This window comes from Xiphophorus maculatus, chromosome 2 (genome assembly GCF_002775205.1).
Source record: "Xiphophorus maculatus strain JP 163 A chromosome 2, X_maculatus-5.0-male, whole genome shotgun sequence".
Classification (NCBI taxonomy): Eukaryota; Metazoa; Chordata; class Actinopteri; order Cyprinodontiformes; family Poeciliidae; genus Xiphophorus; species Xiphophorus maculatus.
In genome coordinates, this window is record NC_036444.1 from 2,735,349 (window position 1) to 2,753,764 (window position 18,416).

The window sequence follows — 18,416 nt, forward strand, 5'->3', positions numbered from 1 at the left end:
TTAAAAAAAAAAACAAAAACATGTTTTTTAAATATTTGTTAAAACTGTCACCTTGTTGTGACAGAATAAATGAGAAAAGATCAATCTCCACTTCCTGTCTGAGCTGCTACTGCCGTCTGAAGCGCTCCCACCAAAAACAACCAATCAGAAACAGGTTTTTAAACTACTTTTTGAAATATTAATGAAAATTAAAAGCTTAAAGTTATAAGGTAAACATAACTTTATGAAGGGATAACTCCAAATTGTCATCATTAAAACTCTTTGAGAAGTTTTAATAAAACAGATATCACACAAACAAAATTAAATGTATTACCAGTTATTATTTATTCAGACTCACTGCATCCTTTGGAAGTTTATGTTTAGATGTTTTGTTTAGAGACTTAAATTTTATTACAAGTTATGAAGTTTAATTGAATACAAAGGTAAACAAACAAACAAACACACTCACTCACTCACTGTTCTGGGATTCCCACTATTGGTCTTCATAGAAGACTTTCGCCATGGCAACGGCAACTTTGGCCACTTTTTTGTCCTTGGCGTCCGACCCCATGTTGGCACGTGCGAGTTTAACCCAGTACGGCTCGGTCCGGTTCTGGTAGTCTGTCAGCGTCTCTCCCTCCTGCACCGCGGGGTGCTCCTCTTCCTCCTCTTCCTCCTCTGAAAACACAGTAAAATCTGTTAAAGGTGCAGAGGAAAAGATTAGCTTAATGCTAGTTTCCTGTGGCTGCTAAATAGTTTATTATACCGTTCATGTCCGTTGAACTGGTTCTGGTTCTGTCACATTAAAACTACAAACTATTTTATTGGGGCTTTAAATGTTAGATCAGATGTAACTGCAGTGATCTGTGAAACTTTTCAGATTGTTTTTCAATAAAATGTTTAAAATAGTGACTCGATTAAAATATTTAGTGTAGTTAGTCTGTAATAACCACATATCAACAAAAGAAGCAATATTTTAAGCTTAAAACCCCTTTTTGCTGCTAAATTATTTTTCTTCTTTGACTAGAGTTTGGTATGTTCTCCGACTCTATAATATCACTGCAACCAACAATTATTTTAGCAATCAATTAATCTATCGATTATTCTGATGATTAATCGATTAATCAAATAAAATCACTGGGACATTGAACTGAGTTTTTCATTTCACTGCATAAGCCTTTTCTATGCAATATTAAAAATACAATAAATAATGTAAATAAGCCATTCAGTTCCTTTTTTAAATAAGAAAATAAACATTTTGTTGACTTAATGTAGTAACACAACATTTACTTTAATAAATTTGAACTCTGTGAAAAAAACCCTGAGATTTGAAGAGTTTTGGTTAAAATATATTTACAGACAAAAGTGTTTTTATCTTAAATGCAAGATGTAATTATATATTTTGTACAGTTTTGGCTGAATTACTGTTCTGATTTCTGTGCTCTTTTGAATTTGCACACTCCAGTTAATGATCATTTGATTACTAAAATTAAATGAGTACTATTTCAGAAACCGATTGATCATGATTAATAGTTTCAGCCCTACGCTGCAAATATGTATCTCTTGTTTATTGTATGTAATTATTGAACCAAATATCAAAATCTTTGTGTTGGCTGTAAATTGCCTTTGTAGTTAAAAATAATCTATTCAATCAATCAAAATTAATGCATTGAAAGTTGAAAACAAACGAGAAGTTTGTGTTGGTAATGTGAGAGAAGTCAAAAAATTCCCTGTAATTATGCAGCAGCTTTTACAATTTATATTTTCCACAAATTAGAAATATTTTTAAAAAGTGAGCAAAACTGGAAAAAGCAACAAAATAAAGTAACAGAGTCATCAAATGTAATTTCCAAGCAACAAAGGAAGCACTTGTTGCAGAACACATCAAAGACGCTGAGTAATCCCTTGCCTTCATCATCCTCGCTGTCTTCCTCCTCCTCCTCCTCTTCCTCTCCTTCTGCTCCTCTGGGTTCCTCCTCCTCCTCCTCTTCATCCTCTGACTCAGACTCTTCCAGCCACTCCTGCGTCTCTGTGGAGACAAAAATCATAAATCACCATGAAGCCTCGCAGCCTCAGCTGGGATCAAAGCGGCGTCCGCCTGATTGGTTCGCTCACTCGGGTCCATTTCCACCAGAACCTCCCACTGGTCCATCTTGTGCAGGTCCAGGCAGTAGAAGTCGCTCAGGGTGAACTGGCGGTCTCCCACCTCGAACATACCACCGTACAGGTACAGCTTGCCCTGACGCACTGTTGCCATGGCGCTGGACCTCGGACACGGCTCCGCCGTCGGCGCCGAGGCCGAACCTGCGGAGCGAAGCTCAATCTGAGTATAAAATGTGATTTTTTTTTTTGTTTCAAACTTTCTCACCGTCACTAGATGCGTTTTCAATACAAATATGATGAAAGTTTTGTCTATATTCTGCTAATGTTGAAAAAAAAACAACACTTTATCGCAATGGGAATGTTTCCGTTGTTCGGAAACGTTGCACATATAAGTTGTTCGGCTAAAATGAAATTAAAATCACATCTGAATGTGTTTGTTCAAGTGTTAAGTCATTAAAAATAATAGCAATGAATGTAAACAGCTAAATGAAATGTAATCATAATTCAGTCATGGATTTAATAACTTTGGTGAATTAATGGAGCGACAGGCTAGTTGGGAGCGGCTAAATATGCAGCGTTTTGGGAAAATTGCAGTCAGCCATTTTACAGAAGAGCAACATGGATTCAGCATGTTGGAATGAAACAATTTTTTATGAACTGTGATGCTGTGAGAGCTCTGCATATTGTCAGAAGAAAAAAAAACTTCTTCCTCCTACCACTTTGAGCTGCTTTGTTGCTGAAAATGTGCTATATAAATAAAATAACCTTACCTTAACACTTCCTGTCGTCTTCTTTGGTGTTTCTGCCAGTAGTAACAGCTGGCTGCTGATCATGTGACTCGTATGATGCAAAAAATTTTTTACATTTTGCAAAAGTATCTATTTCAAATTAGCTGAAAAGCCACCTCATCTAAAGGCACAAAAAATTTAAGTTTTTTCAAAATTGGTTTGTTTCCATTAAGCAAATTTATTTTTGAAATGTCAAAAATGAATGAGGTTTTACGCTGGGATGAATCGACAGACGCAGATTTGATGTATTTCACGAAAACTGGAATGGAAACACGAGTCGTGTGATCAACAACCGAATGTTCCTGCTGACAGAAACATTTACGCTTTTTCAAAATTGACTTGTTTCCATTAATTTATTTTTAGAATTTCAATTTGCACAACTTTATGGTTAATGGAAACACAGCTACTACCACTAGTTACCATCTTCCTCCTTTTCCTCTTCCTCTTCCTCCTCCTCCTCCTCCTTTTCCTCTTGAGGACCGGGGATCACTTCCTTGATGGTCATCACCGTGCCGTCCTCTGTCACAACCTCCTTGATGACCTCAGTTGGTCCTCGAGCCGTTTCCTCCTCTTCCTCATCCTTCCTTTCTGCTCCTTCGTCCTCCGCTTTCTTCCCCCTTCGTCGTTTCTTCTTCTCCGACTTGGTTCCCTGAAGAAACAGACAAAAGCCAACACTAAAGCGGGAAACTAGTTCTGTCACAATAACAGATTTTTCTGGATTAGAAATTTTCCCAGAAGTTAATGCGATAAATGATAATATTGTTGTTTTGAGACAGTTTTCAAGTGATATATTGATACTGGTTTAATAATGCAATTTCACCCTCTCAAAGAAAACCTCACACTCAAACTGGAAGTTATTTTAAATTTCCAGAATAAAATAAAACAACCAGAAGCAAAAATAAAATCGATTATGAAGTCTTTGTAAACAAAATTACCCTTCAAAAAATATTAATCACCAGAATGGAAATTATCAAGATGATTTTAATTCATCATGCAGTTAATTGATTAATCGCTTATTGTGACAGGCTGACGTGAAACGTAAAAATAATGCCAAACCTAAAAAAATAGTAGAAGCTAACGCTGAACTTCTAAACACATTAAAAAAGTAAAGGAGCTAATAGCAAATACAAAAAGGCAACTAGCAGAAGCTAACGCTAAACTGCTAAACACAAAAAATTGTCAGAGGTTAGTTCTAAACACTAAACAAAAAAAACAATTAGGGGAAGATACAATTAAGATGACTTGTTTCCATTAGTTTATTTTTATAATTTCACTTTGCCCAACTTTGTGGCTAATGGAAACGCAGCTACTGTCACTAGTTACCATCATCTTCCTCTTCCTCCTCCTCTTTGTCCTCCGGAGATTTACAAACAGAAAAGTCCCCCTCTCAGATTTTACAACAAATGATCACTTTAGAGTTGTTGGAATGACCAGCGTCGAAAACATATCATGTGACATAAAAGTTAATCTGAGTCATGAAAATAGGAAACATTCAAAAAGGCAAAAAATGGCTCAAAAACGGCAGCCATCTTAAAAAATGGCTCTTATCCTGAAATTCAAGTGGCTAAAGGGAAATATGGAAAACATACATGCTAATGCTAATGCTGGCAATATTTTTACAGTAATTTACTGTAGTATTATCCATCTGAAGGAAACTTTAATGCAAAGGTTCAGACCTGTGGAACCAGAACTGTCCTGAACAACAGACACTAACCAGGAAAAGTACGAGGTAACTTTTATAAAACGTTCTGTTCTGGTCCAAACTGATGAAGCAGAGTTGGGTTTACCCTGAGCAAGCCGGGGAACCAGCGGTTCTTCACCGTATCGTACAAGTACAGGTCGTTGTAGAAGTCTCCCTCCAGTGACTCCTCCTCCTCTTCATCACAAACGCCGCCGAACAGAACCGCCCGGCCCGCCGGACCCACAGCCAGAGAGAACCCGGAGCGGGGGGGCGGCTTGCTCCCAGATGGGCTCAATCTGGACCAGGACCACTTTTCTGTACCACAAACAGTCAGTCTGAGTGAAAATCCCCAAATTACAAGAGTAGAAAAACTTTCACATATTTTTACTAAAGTAAAAGTAAAAAGCAGCTGATTTTAAATCTTAAATGTCATCAGACAGACAAAAATATAAAGTTATGTGCAAATTCTGGTATCTTAAAAACTAAATGAAAAATTTACACAAATAAAGTGTTTTCAAAATAACCCCTTTTAAGCAGAAGAAACACTTTTCTATATTATGTTTTACTATTTAATATCTCTCCCTAAATGTAACTAGTTCCTCCCCACCTCTGCAGGTGAGGCATGATTTCTGCTGATCAGTCTGATCAGTTTGGTACCTTGTCCGTCTTTGCCGTCTCGCTTCAGGAGAAACATGTCGGAGTGGATGCTCCCCTTCTCCACGTCTTTCTTCACCCTCTAAACGAAGAAATGACGTTAGACGTTTCACGCAGCAGAACATCCGTAAGTCTCAGAGCGAGCGCGTACCGCTTTGGAGTATCCTCCATAGATGATGACGCCCGCGCCGTCCGGCGTGGCGGTCATCTGGCAGGCGGAGCGCGGAGAGGGGGCGGAGCCTGATGGAGTGAGGCGGGACCAGGAGAAGGTGTCCAAGGAGAAGGCGTGGATGTCATTGTAGTAGATGAAATCCCTGCAAAGGCAGGAGAGAAATCAGCTGATCCAGAGCTGGAAAGTGAAATTTCCAGGCGCAAAGTAAAAGTAAGAAACTTAAGATGTCATTTAGTTTGCAACAAAATCAATAAATCAGATGTTTTTCATCTTAATCCATCGTAAAAACTAAAAAATCCGCTCTTTGACACATAATACCATATTTCATTAACTTGCTTTAGTGACATTTAAGGTGTAAGGAGCTATTTAAAATTAACATACATGTTTGCGGTTCGTTCAGGCTGCAAGGGAGCGAGAGAGAGCTAAACTTAAAGCAGATAACATGAAGGCTGATAACGGTTTTTAAGAATGTTTTTTAAAAAGATTATGCCTGATTTTGTTATTTTTCTGTTACTTATATGAACTATTGCCATTTTGGTCCTTTCCAAATTTCCACTTAACTTTATATTTTAGTCCATCTGATGATGTCCTTTTTAAATATGAAATGATTGATCATTTGATCAGTTACCCAGTACTTGAGTAGACTTTTTACCAAATACTTTTTCACTCTTGAGGAATTTCTTGGATGGATCATTTTTACTTTTCCTTTAGAAAAATATATTGAAGTAGAACTACTTTTACTTGAGTACAATTTTTAGATACTCTACCCACCTCTGCTGTTTAATAAACTTTTTGAAATGAAGCAAGAGCCATATACTGATCAAACCTAGAAAAATACAATCTACCTGAAATATCTAGGATATAGTTTGTTGATTTTCATTTAATCTGGAAAATCTGCAAAACTTTTTAATGTTTTAAATCTGTAATAATTTATAGCTCGCTTATCTACAGAAATAGTTTACTGTTGATTAGGTAAATAAAAATATATAATAGTTGTTGCAACGATATTTAAGAACAAAAGTACTGAAAAGTTTGTGCCCCCCCAGAGTCCTTTCAGCTCTGTCCGCTGTGCCAAAATGTTTGGACACCCTTGTGCCAGAAGGTTTATGCCCGACTCATCCTGCGGCTACAACAACTAAGAGAACGGAGCTGCAACTTGTTAAATGAAAGCTAAAAATGGGAAAAGTTACACCGTTTACTCAAACGGTGCCATAAAAACGAAAGCAGTAAAAGCTTAACTAAAATAGTGTTTTGGGTTTACTTCAGCCTAGATAACTAAAGCTGGATTGGACTCGGTGCAGGTCTGGCTGGATGTTTCACACCCCATCTGAACTCTACCGCAGATTTCCCCTCCAGATCAGAACCAGGAGGAAGTTGTGATTCTTCAGACCACAGCAGGTGAAAGCAGGTGTAATGCAGTTGTTTAATTTCACTGTTTATGTGAAGTTATTGGGACCACAGTCGGTGTTTATTGTCACTGTGGAGTGAAGTTAGAAATGTTCATCTGCTTGGAGTGTAATCGGACCCGGATTCTCGGTTCAGTCGGTTGAATAATAATTAAACCAAATTAAAATAAAATGCAACTGAATAACTTATTAGTTATTCATCAAAAAATTGACAATAAAAAGAAAAAAGATTTTGACTGAATTTTTTGATGCCATCAGTAAACAAAAAAGTCCATAAATATTTATGCATGCATTAAAGGGGCAGTATTATGTGTTCTCTAGGCACATAGTGCCATTTTACAGCACAATCAAGTAAATATGTTGCCTTCAGTTATAAAAATGCTATATATATCAAATATGATTTAAAAGAAATGTAACTTTGAGTTTTAACGCCTTGTAATTGGGCCTCTGTCCCTTTAAGAAGCTCATGCTCTTTCTGAAACTCGGCCTTCAGGAAGTCACCACAACATGGCTCCTCTATTAACCCTTTAACAACATCTTTACCAGCGTTGCTCTGAGAAGCAGCTCCTATAATGAGCTCAGCAGTTCCACCAGCTGTTTGCTAATTGCTGCTGGCTAGTCTGAAGGAGCTGAGAGGGGGAGGAGCTGCTCCTCGACAGCGGCGCTGCGGCTGAATGGTTGCCATGGAGATTAATGAATTTCTCAACCATGCATCCAAGACTCAAGGCAAAACTCCAGGTTTGTTTTTGATGAAGGAATAACCTTACAACATGATGTAAAGATGGAAAAAAAATTGATTCAACATGATACTGCCCCTCTAATGTTTCTATTCATTCAATAAATAGGTTTTACACTTATTGTTTTATTGAAGAAGAAAACTCTGCATGCCTTTGTATCAAGTGAACATGATTCTCTTGGGTGGCCAGCATTTTAAAAAGTGTGGCCATATATTATTGATATTATTCTGGGACAATTTATTGTCCATCAAAATTTGTTGACATATTTTGCTGTGTGGTTTTTCTTACTCCTCAGAATCAGAACTAGAGCGACTCAACTAGAAAATCTGAGCATAAAATGTAAGTGTTGCATAATACTTTATGACCTTGTTTAAATGCTGTGAGGTAAATCTTTTGGAGTGTTTACCTCGTGCTCTCATGGAAACCTCCAAACACCAGCAGCTGCCTCTTGCTGAGGACCATTCGATGGCCGCTGCGGCCCGACGGACCACCAGCAGCTCTGGAAAACAACAAATGCTTCAGAAATGCAAAGCAGGAACTAATTACTCAACTGCATTTATTTCACATGAATTCATTAAAGCCTTTAAACCTCATCCAGTTCCCTAAATAAACACGACTCGTTATTCCTGTTTATTATTGGTGCTATTTTTATGGCTCCTCTGTGTTTCTGCACATACTTGATGTTTTCCCATGTGTGTGTAGCCAGGTGCAGCACCCAGAGGTCCTTGTAGTGGTAGAACTGCTCCCCATTTGGAGAAGCGAACTCCCCTCCGAATACCCAGAGCTGGCCTCCACCCTGCGGGACCACCACTGCCTGCAGGGAGCATCAGAGCACAGGAAGGTTTGTTTTGTTGCATCAGGCGTCTGCTGGGATGACAGCGCTAACAGGTGAGATCTGTGCGATCTGAGCTGCAGCGCTCTGCCCTCTTGTGGCTGACAGGAGAAATGTTCCTCCATGTTTCATAAAGTAATATTCCACTTAACAGGATTATCCACATGACAGAGTATTAAGACCATGCTAAGAAAATAAAAACATAAAAGTAACAGAATAAAGTAAAAAAAATTACAAGAATAAAGTAATAAAATAATGAGTATAGAGTCTTGATATTATAACTTTATTATAACATTATGATTTTCTTCTCGTAATACTATAGCTTTATTCTTGTAATATTTTGACTTTATTCTTGTAATATGACTCTATTCCCGTGATATTATGACTTCATTTTTGAATTATTTCGACTTTATTCTCGTAATACTTTGACTTTATTCTCATATTATTTTGGATTAAGTCTCGTACATCTTTATTATCAAAATATGACTTTATTCCTGTAATATTATGACTTTATTCTAGTAATGTTACGGTGTGGAAAAGGAAAAAGTATTTTCAGTCTTGCTTTATTGTTAATGTCTTCCAACGTACAAAACCAAAGATAGAATGGGGAACGTTCTATCTTCATTCTATCTTTGGTTTTGTATGTTGGATACAAAACCCAACAACTATCTGCTGTCCATGCATCAGATAGGTGAGGTGTAAAAGTGGTTTGGTTTAAAATAAAAAAATTTTAAAAAATGGTAAAAGAGAGTAAGGTACCTGGTGGGAGCAGCGTGGAGGAGGAGGGTTGGGTATGTCCGATTTAACCCAGCTGTTCTTCTTGATATTGTAGAAAAACAAATCGTTGTAGAGATACGTCTGCCATTAAAAGAAAAGACACAAACAAACAAAAGATTTTTTTTTTTAGGATTTTCAAACTTAAAACTGCAGAGAAGATTTTTCTGGAAAATTTTTCCACCTTTTTTCCATTGAAGAATTCTCCTCCAAACAGGATGAGCTCGTCTTTCTCAGGATGAGCTGACAGAGACGCATTCAGCCTAAAAACAAAAAAACGGCCAGAGCAAAGTGTCAGAAGCAGCGCCGATTATATAAAATAAGTAAAAGCTACATTTTTGAGAGTTAAGGCATAACTTAATTTTATCTTAAGGTTTTTTCTGAATTAATGCATTCAGATGATGGTGCAGGAAAGTAGCTATTTTTTAAGTTATTTTTAATTTTTTAAAATTAAAACTCGTAAAACGTTTAATTTAATCCTAATATATAATGGTGGTTTCACAAAAAAAAGAGATTTCTAATCACTCAAATGATCAAAGCTGATTAATTACTTATATTTAACATCTATGCGTCATGTGTTTCTGGTTTGTACTGTTTTATGTTTTTCTTTATTCTCTTGGTAATTTTACTTACAACCTGAATCTCTTCAAAATTGTCAGGAATTTATTAGTTTCTTAAACCAAACTGAGAATATATAAAAAATAATCACATGTATGAATTAGTCTGAATCAATAATAATGATCAGTAACTCTCTCTGGACCCAAAATTAATATATCTATAGTTATTGTTGTTGGAAGTAGTCAGAGTGGCATAAGAAATATATTGTTTTGCTATTGTTGGTTTGAAGGTAAAACAAAAAGGAAAACATGAATCAGAGAAGCTTAATGATTTAGAATCTAAGCATATTAACACATCCTATATAAATAAAAAAACTAAATCAAATGTAAACAGGTAGCCAAAGCCAATGATGTGATCAACATGCTAACTCAAGTTCAAACTATATTTTTGGCTTTATTTTATTAAATAAATTAATAAAGAACACTGGTTCAATTTTAAGCTGTTTAGATGTAGAACGTGAATTGCTTCAGTGTAATAAAGGATGAAATCCCAAAACTGCAATGACGAGCTGAGCTGGCTTTCTGTTCTGGTCAATGTTAGTACGTTTAATTTTTAAACCAAAACATAGTTTACACAGATGGGTTTGCGTGTTTTAATTCATAGAAAGATCATCTAAATAAGTCAAAGTCGGAATCGAAAGTTTAGATTTGAAAAAAGAAGGGAAAAACAGATAACGGTATTAGTCGGTAATGATATCCTGCAGGTTTATTCTTTAACACTGAATCCAGTTTGCTTGTGTCTAGTGTTATTTCAGTTCTGTTGTGAGGCCCAGGTAAAGTTTAGAGTGAATTTAAAGGTGTCACCTCGGTGCTGGAGGGGGACAGGTGGTTTCTACGACCTGGGTCTTCTTAGCGTCCAGATTCTGAAACTCAGCGATCAGAGCCTCCAAATCTTCCTGGACACACAATAAAAGAAAAGAAAAATCACTTTGTGTTACGGATTCGAATAAAAACAGAATTATAACGATAAAACTCAAGTGATACCTCTTCTCTTTTGGACCTCTTTGAAACCTTTTTCTCCATTTTAGCGGCCGTCTTATCCGCTCCTTTCCCCTTCTTCTCTTTCTTTCCTTTCTTTCCCATCTTTTCGGTAACTTGTCGTAATTTTAGAAATATCTACCTGAATTTTGTTGGAACTGAAAGCCCAAACAGACTCCACATGCTGAAAAGGTGCGCTTACTCTAGCAAAGTGGGATTTACTTCCGGCAACATACTTGGGCTTCCGGTGGAAGTCAACAGCGCCCTCTGTTGTACCGGGTCACACATTGCAGTTTGGAGCAGTTCTTAAAATTTTCTGACCCCAATGCCTCGACAGACTTGCTTTAAATTAAGTCACAATATCATCAAAACATTCATTTATTTCAGCAACTGAAATTAAAAAGGAAAGCCATATATTTCATAGATTTATTTATCTCCAAATAGTGTATTTCCAGCATTTTAATCAATGTTAGCTCCACAAGAACGGATTTGGATGACCAAAACTGACAGAATTAAAAATAAAAACATAAATATATGAATGACCCAGTACTTAAATCAGAAATACCTAAATTGCACCAACTAATATAAAAAATAAAAACTTCACTTCACGTTTTATCAAATAAACTCTGATCAAACGTCAGTTTAGCCTTCTGGTTGTGGGAATATTGTTCATTTAGACATTAAATTATTTTGAGAGTCCAGGACTGAACCTTAAGATGTTTGAGATCTCTGTTATGTTAAAGGCTTAGAGGCGGTGACAGGATGTTCTGAGAAACTCCAGGATGGAGACAGTCTCTCCAGGTGAGAAGGATCCGAAAACAAACACATGAAGTCATTTATCTTCTGAGAGTGTGGAAAGTCACAGGGAGAACTGGACTGAAACTCATCAGACAGAATCGGTTTTGGCACCCTGATACGGCATTTTGTTTTGATTTTAAACTAACATTAGTGTAGATTTTAGAGCCAATTATTGAACTAATTTGGATATTTCTCCTAATTTAGCCTGATTTTCTCAGTTCTGGGATGTTTTCTTGAGGTGGCTGTGAAAATAGTTTGAGTTGGATGAGCTTCCCACAGAGGCCAGAAGAGGGCAGCAGTGTGTTCTTATTGCTTTTCAGGGTCCAGACCTAATCTGTCCCCTGACAATCACAGAGATAAGGACTCCCACCAAACAATATGAAAGTGATGCATCAGTCATGGTTTCATAGATGTGTCTCTGTGATGCATTAGTTTTATCTTTCATCCGCTCTAATCATTTCATATTATTTCTTAGCTCTCCACGGAGAGTAAAAGTAAAATTTTCACACGCGAGCGGTTTCGGATGTGACAGTCAGCTCTTATCCAGTCTTCTGTCATCATGTTGTAATTTCATTTTTCCTTTTCAGGACCCCTAATCAGCTGACCACAAACGCACACAGCACATGATGCTCCACACACTCCTGACTGCTCGCTCTGCTGGAAGCTTCTTCACAACTGACTGAGTAAAGGTCAGGCTTTGTTTCTCTCTAGCTGTGGATGTAAAGTAGAGTAGAGTAGAGATGTAGAGTAAAAAAAACCCAACAACAAGCAGCTTTGATCATCAGAATTAACATGATTGAGATCGCTGCTGGAGGAGACTTGGATATTTTTATCAAGCTTCAATTCATATACAGAACTGTGCAAAAGCTTTAAAGCTGCAGGCCAGACTATAAAATAAACTCTTGAAAACTCACTTCAGATAAAGTCAACTACAACAAAATGTTTCTTGGTCTGCTTTTCTATTTTTGTTTGCTGCTTTTTGTGAAATTGCCATTCATTCGAGATAATATTTAAGCTGCACTCTCACATCTCTGATGACATCACATGAGGTTTGTGCAACCAATAGCTGCGTTTCCATTACAAATGTGTGCAAAACCTTGTAAATATTCAGCTAATATTCTGCAATTTCATAACAAAATTAAAATCAATAAATTTAGAAATAAATTTGTTTACGCATTGTTATTAAAAAGGATGTTGCATCATCATCCTCCAACCACTTCCTGTCATCTTCTTTGTCTTTTCTACCAGTAGTAACATTCGGTTGTTGTAAAGCAAAACAAAGTTTCCATTGTATTGTATTTACAAAATACACAACTGTTGATCAAGCTGAAGAAACATCTCATTCTGGCACAAAAATATTGAGTTTTTTTTTAGAAATTGTTGTGTCTCTATTAAGCAAATTAATTTTCATAATTCCAATTTGAGTTTTTTCCAGAAGCTTAATCTCAAAATTTCTGAGTTTTTTGGCATATTTTTATCAACTGTAAGCAGAAAATCCCAACATGGCTCCTCTGTTAACCCTTTAACAACGTCTTTACCAGCGTTGCTCTGAGAAATAGCTCCTATAATGAGCTCAGGAAATGTGCAGTTCCACCAGGTGTTTGCTACTTGCTGCTGGCTAGTCTGAAGGAGCTGAGTTGGAGGGAGGAGCTGTGTGAGGTGGAAGCTTAGAAACTGCAGCTCTGAGGAGGACCTGCGCCTTGAAGGTGGAGCTAGGTCCACCCGGGCATTTTGTACAGCTGAATGGTTGCCATGGAGATTAAAGAATTTCTCAAGCAACTATGAAAGAATCAAAGCAAAACTGCAGGTATGTTTTTGATGCGAGAATAACATTAGAAACATGATGTAAAGTTCAAAAAAGTCAATTTCACATAATACAGAGTCTGTATTACAGACCTTTTAGTAAACTTAATAAAGTGACTAGGATAAACCTAATTGATTACTTGTAACAAATTAACTTGTTTTTTTTTAGGTCAACTGTTATCTGTTTTCAGTGCATTTTTTTTAAAAGAGAAATGTCTTTTCAAATTTCTCCAAGAGATTTCGAGGAAATCTGACCTGTGAACGTGGAAAGGTTTCTCATTCAGCTGTAAGTGGAGCAGATGGCTGGATAACACCTGGGTCCACACACACACACACACACGCACACGCACACGCACACACACACACACACACACACTGGTGTGACTCATCAGTGTTGCGTCAGCGGCCATCAGGCCGGTTAGTCTGAGCATCAGGTCGTGAGCGACGCTGCAGCAGGAGAATAAAGGTCTGAGGGAAGAGATGGGGATCGATAACCCGGCAGGACAGGAAATCACTTTCCTGGTGATGATGAAGGTTTTTAAGTGACGCACGCCTCCGACAGAGCAGGAACACAAACACACAACCTACACAGCGTAAACAGATCCCGCAGGTGCAATCAATCCTCAATTTGTTTGGGATTGAAACTCTTTCCCTCCTTTAAATGGAACAGATTCATTCTGAGCTTCTGTCATTGTTTACATAATTTACCATCAGTTTAGTTCATTTACACAATAAAACCATAAATGTTATAATGAGAAAAAAATATGTGACTGAAAGTTTAGTATTTACTGTCTAATTAAGAACATGAGGTTGGATGTTTGGATGGACAGTTGGTTGGAAGGATGGAAGGATGGACGGTTGGACGAACAAATGACGTGAGAATAGATGGATGGATGGATGGATGGATGGATGGATGGATGGATGGATGGATGGATGGATGGATGGATGGATGGAAAACTGAATCAGTGTTTTTGTTCAGTGTTTAACTCTGATTCTTTACCTGCAACCTAAAAACTTGAGCTTCATCAGTTTCTCCTGAAACAGATTCAGGAGAAACTGAGGAGAAGGTTTGACTTCCTGGCTGTTTGTCTCTTTATGAAATAAAAGCTTTTTTCAAAATGATTTGAAACAGTTTAACACATTAGTCATTGACTCCTTCTTTGACGGGTTTCTGTTTGTATTTCAGTCTCGGGTTGAAGACTAAATCCGTCCCTCCTGAAGCTCTGAACTGGTGAAAAGTTCAAAGGTCAAAATCTCCCAGCTCCAGCTTTGTCTCTGTGTTCCTGTAAGAAAATAATCATGATTTGCTTTGCCTCGTTGTTCCAGGAGAATCTCACTGCTGGTTTTGTTCTGTTTGCGTTTATTTGACTGGAATAGACTTTGGACAGTGGAGTAAATAAATAATCAGACAATAGGTGCCTGCAGCCCCTCTAAGCCCCCCAACCCCTCTATAGGATCAAAGATCAAAACAGAGAAAAATAATCAATAATGTTTTTTCACATTTCTGCCTGCCTTTGGACTCTTGGTTCTTATTGTTTTTCCCTCTTTCTTTATGTTTTATTTGTTCATTTCAGTCCTGCTGAGGTAAATTTGGCATCTGTTTCAGTTTTAAAGTTTCTTTTTCACCTTTTCAATGTTTTTTTTTCATAATTTCCTGTCTTCACTGCTCTTACCCAGACACAAACAAACCTCCAGTGAATGGGGACAAAGCTACACTCTGACACAATAAAAAAAATAAAATTCTAAATATTATGTTTAACATGACACTAACATTAAAAACTGAAGACCAGACTCATTACAACCAATTTATGGCAAATGAATTAATAAAAGTATGCAATAAACATTCTGACCCATTTCCAAAGAATGTTTCAAACAGGTGCAGGGTTAACCCTAACCCTGCTTTTTTCACTTCCTGTAGCAGCTAGCTGTACCGTTCAACACACATTAATATTTTTGCAAAGAACTTTAAAAACAAATATATTGTAAAAAATTTAAAAACTGTTGTAGGCATAGCTAAAAGTGTTTGCAAAAACAACAACTAATAAACTGACAGAAAAATCTTCAGTAACCTTGTTTTTTAAATTTTTATTATGAAGCATTATATTAGGTAGGCTTTATGGAAACTGCATAAATTCAAAATCACATTCTCAATTTGGCAATAAAAGGTTTTTGCACTTGCTTAAGCTGGCTTTTAAATTTCCCAAAAAGTGCTAAAGGGGAAGAAAGAAAAGCATTTTCCAAATTTAAAAACTCAAGATGATCAGACGTAATTGAACCAACTGCTTGTGTATTGAATGATTTTGATTTATTAAACTGAATTACAGATATTTTCAGATATTCAAATTTGATTAAATGGACCTTTTAACAGGAGGAGGTTTCTGTATGATGCTAATTACCAGTAGAATCACCCCTGGAGTTTTCAGTGGTTGCAGTAAAAAAATAATTTCTCCTTTAGTAATTGTGTTTAAAAAATGTCTCATCTTGTCAGATATTTTCTGTCTCACAACTGATTTTTGCAGTTTGAAACCAGCTGAACCATTTAATATTCCTGCCTTGTTGATGAGGATGGGCTGGCAGATTAAAAAACAGACTGAACACGAATCTCTCTCCAAAGATTTCCTCTGGACAAAACTAGAAGACAGAGGTTTTAAACATCAAACAGAGCAGGAGCTGTTTGTTCTGTGCTTCGTTTTCCTCTGTAAACCTGAAAAACAATAGAGAAATGGGGCTGTTTGATCCGACTTCTCCACCCAGCGCCTGCCTGCACGGCCCCTTCGCTGCGTCTGTTTGTAGAGGGAAGCAGAAATCAGAGCTCACCTCTGGTCACGTTCTCCTCGACTACAAATACAGAATGTTTGTTGTGCTGCTGATACTTTTTATCTGGCTTTTCCTCTCACGGCCTTCGTGAGCCGCAGTTGCTTTGAGCCGGAGTGTGGGAACAATGAGAACAGAAAAAGTGCAAAAACAAAATGGCCCTGAATCCCAGTGAACAGTCGGAGAAAAATTCAGAAATGTTGCATTATTTGTTACCACCAGATTTCTTTGGTAACAAGTTGTTCCAGTTTTTCTGAGAAATCGACCATTTGGTCCAGGAAGAGAAAAGACTAAAGTTTTCCAAGAAGAAAAAAAATACTCTTTAAGTATTTAAATTGGATTAAAGCACAATTTAAAGTGGACTAAGTATACTTCAGAGTACTTTTTTTGGACAATTTAAGTTAAACTTAGTATACTTTAAGTTTATTGCTTTTTATGTAATTTAAACATGCTTGATTAGTTTATTTTGAGTGTACTATTTCTGTGATTGAATTACATTTAAAGTATATTTATAATGAATTTTCAGTATATTGTCATTACATATTTTATATATTAGTAGTGTGATTACAGTATGCTACAATTACACTTTTGGTTTATTATAATTGCTAATGAAGTAACTTTCTAGTTACTTCATGTCTTTAATTATTCTGCTTTGCCACTTTGTACATTAATGCTTCATAATGATGCAGCACTGCAAACACATCAGGCTACCAGAACACAGAAGGATCCATTACAACATACTTTCCAGGTGAAACTAATTACATTGAGCTTTCAATATATTACTATTTTGGTAACACTTTATTTGATGGGGTGTGCATAAGACTGTCATAAATTTGAAGGACTGTTGTCATGAAGTGTCAGTTGGTAAATAATGACACGTTTAAAGCAAAGTTACTTTAAAAGTTGGATTAAAAGCCCCAACTTTGCATTAAAGTGTCATTATTTACAAAATAATGCAAAGTCGGGGCTTTTAATGGACTTTTAATCCAACTTTTAAAGCAACTTCTCAATAAAGGTGTTTATTTACTGAATGCCACTTCATGACACCTGTTGGTATGTTCCTAACAGGTGTCATGTTTATGACAGCATCATGTCAGTCTTATGCACACCACATCAAATAAAGTGTTAACCACATTTTTGTATTATTATTGTGGGCAGTATAAGGTACACCTGTGCACTAATCATGATGTCAGATCAGCATCTTGATGTGGCACACCTGTGAGGTGGGATGGATTATCTCAGCAAAGCAGAAGTTCTCACTATCAAATATTTAGACAGATTTGTGGACAACATTTGAAAGAAATGGTAATATTGTTTATCTGGAATGAATTTTAGATCTTTGAGTCCATCTCATGAAATATGGGAGCAAAAACAAAAGTGTTGCGTTTATATTTTTGTTGAGTGTATATGAACTACTGACAGCAATATTCCTTTATAAACAAATACTGCTGTTGTTGCATCTCTGAGACTATCAGGTAAAACTAAGTGAAACTCTGAGCTCATGTTTTCTCTCTGCTGTTTGGTTCAATCTGATTCTTAAGCTTCAACACGAGACGGATAAACTGACCCTGGTTCAGACAATTCAACCCCTCGCTGCATTAAATGCTCTGAATATTTGACAGGATTAAGATTGTGGAATTAATTGTTTGCCTTCACAGCCCATAACCACTTACAGGCAGCCCTGCTTCATGTCTGAATAGTTTGTATGTTCAGTCTGAATATGGAGTTGGAGTTTTTAAATGCAATGTTTCCCTTTTTGTGCTACATAAAGAAACATTTTTTTGTTTGTAAATTGAGAAAAAAACAAAATCTCTTAAAAATAAAAAGAATAAAGAAGCAAAAGGAGTACAATTCGTGTGATTTATTTTCATCTGAACACAATTATTTAAGAAAAACGTTTTGTTTCAACTTAAAACAAGTAAATTTTTTGAACACAGTGTATGCAGCGTTCAGCAGGAACTATTTCTATATGGGACGACCTGTTGGAGCTTATTGTGGGTTTTCTCTGCAAGTCATGTGAAATAAAGGTTCAAAAATTAGACCATCACCTTTTAATATTTGATCAAAACTCCAAAATAAGTTCTTAAAACTTCAACTACAAACTTTTTGCATCCTTCATCAAGCTTCTGGCTCCGTTCTGGTTGAGAATTTGGGCCTCATTTAAACTCGCTGATTCTTTGGCATGAAGTCTGTTAAACATTGGAAGATTCAACGGGATTGAGGTCAGAGGTCATGCCACAAACTGACCTCTATTAGTTAGTGTTAAAGTTTCACCCAGTT

The 18,416-nt window shown here is 36.7% G+C and overlaps 1 protein-coding gene across 1 annotated transcript; it reads right to left on the reverse strand.

Moving 5' to 3' along the window:
* Positions 1-305: 305 nt before the first annotated feature.
* On the reverse strand, positions 306-10,944 carry klhdc4 (kelch domain containing 4). Its single transcript, XM_023343900.1, has 13 exons — positions 10,728-10,944; positions 10,548-10,639; positions 9,311-9,389; positions 9,112-9,210; positions 8,198-8,334; positions 7,927-8,019; positions 5,357-5,519; positions 5,209-5,287; positions 4,658-4,866; positions 3,291-3,519; positions 2,095-2,283; positions 1,889-2,008; positions 306-657 (listed from the first exon to the last, which is right to left on the reverse strand). The coding sequence occupies exons 1-13, from the start codon at positions 10,824-10,826 to the stop codon at positions 473-475; spliced, it is 1,773 nt and encodes a 590-aa protein (XP_023199668.1). The 5' UTR covers positions 10,827-10,944; the 3' UTR covers positions 306-472.
* Positions 10,945-18,416: the final 7,472 nt, after the last annotated feature.

Bases quoted from the DNA above. Each gene is read 5' to 3' on its own strand.
- klhdc4 (XM_023343900.1), bottom strand. From the start codon at position 10,826: ATGGGAAAGAAAGGAAAGAAAGAGAAGAAGGGGAAAGGAGCGGATAAG. The intron at 9,211-9,310 runs GTGGAAAAATTT...TTTTAATGGCAG, and splicing joins AATTCTTCAATGGAAAAAAG to ACGTATCTCTACAACGATTT. The intron at 3,520-4,657 runs GTAAACCCAACT...CTGTTTCTTCAG, and splicing joins GGTTCCCCGGCTTGCTCAGG to GGAACCAAGTCGGAGAAGAA.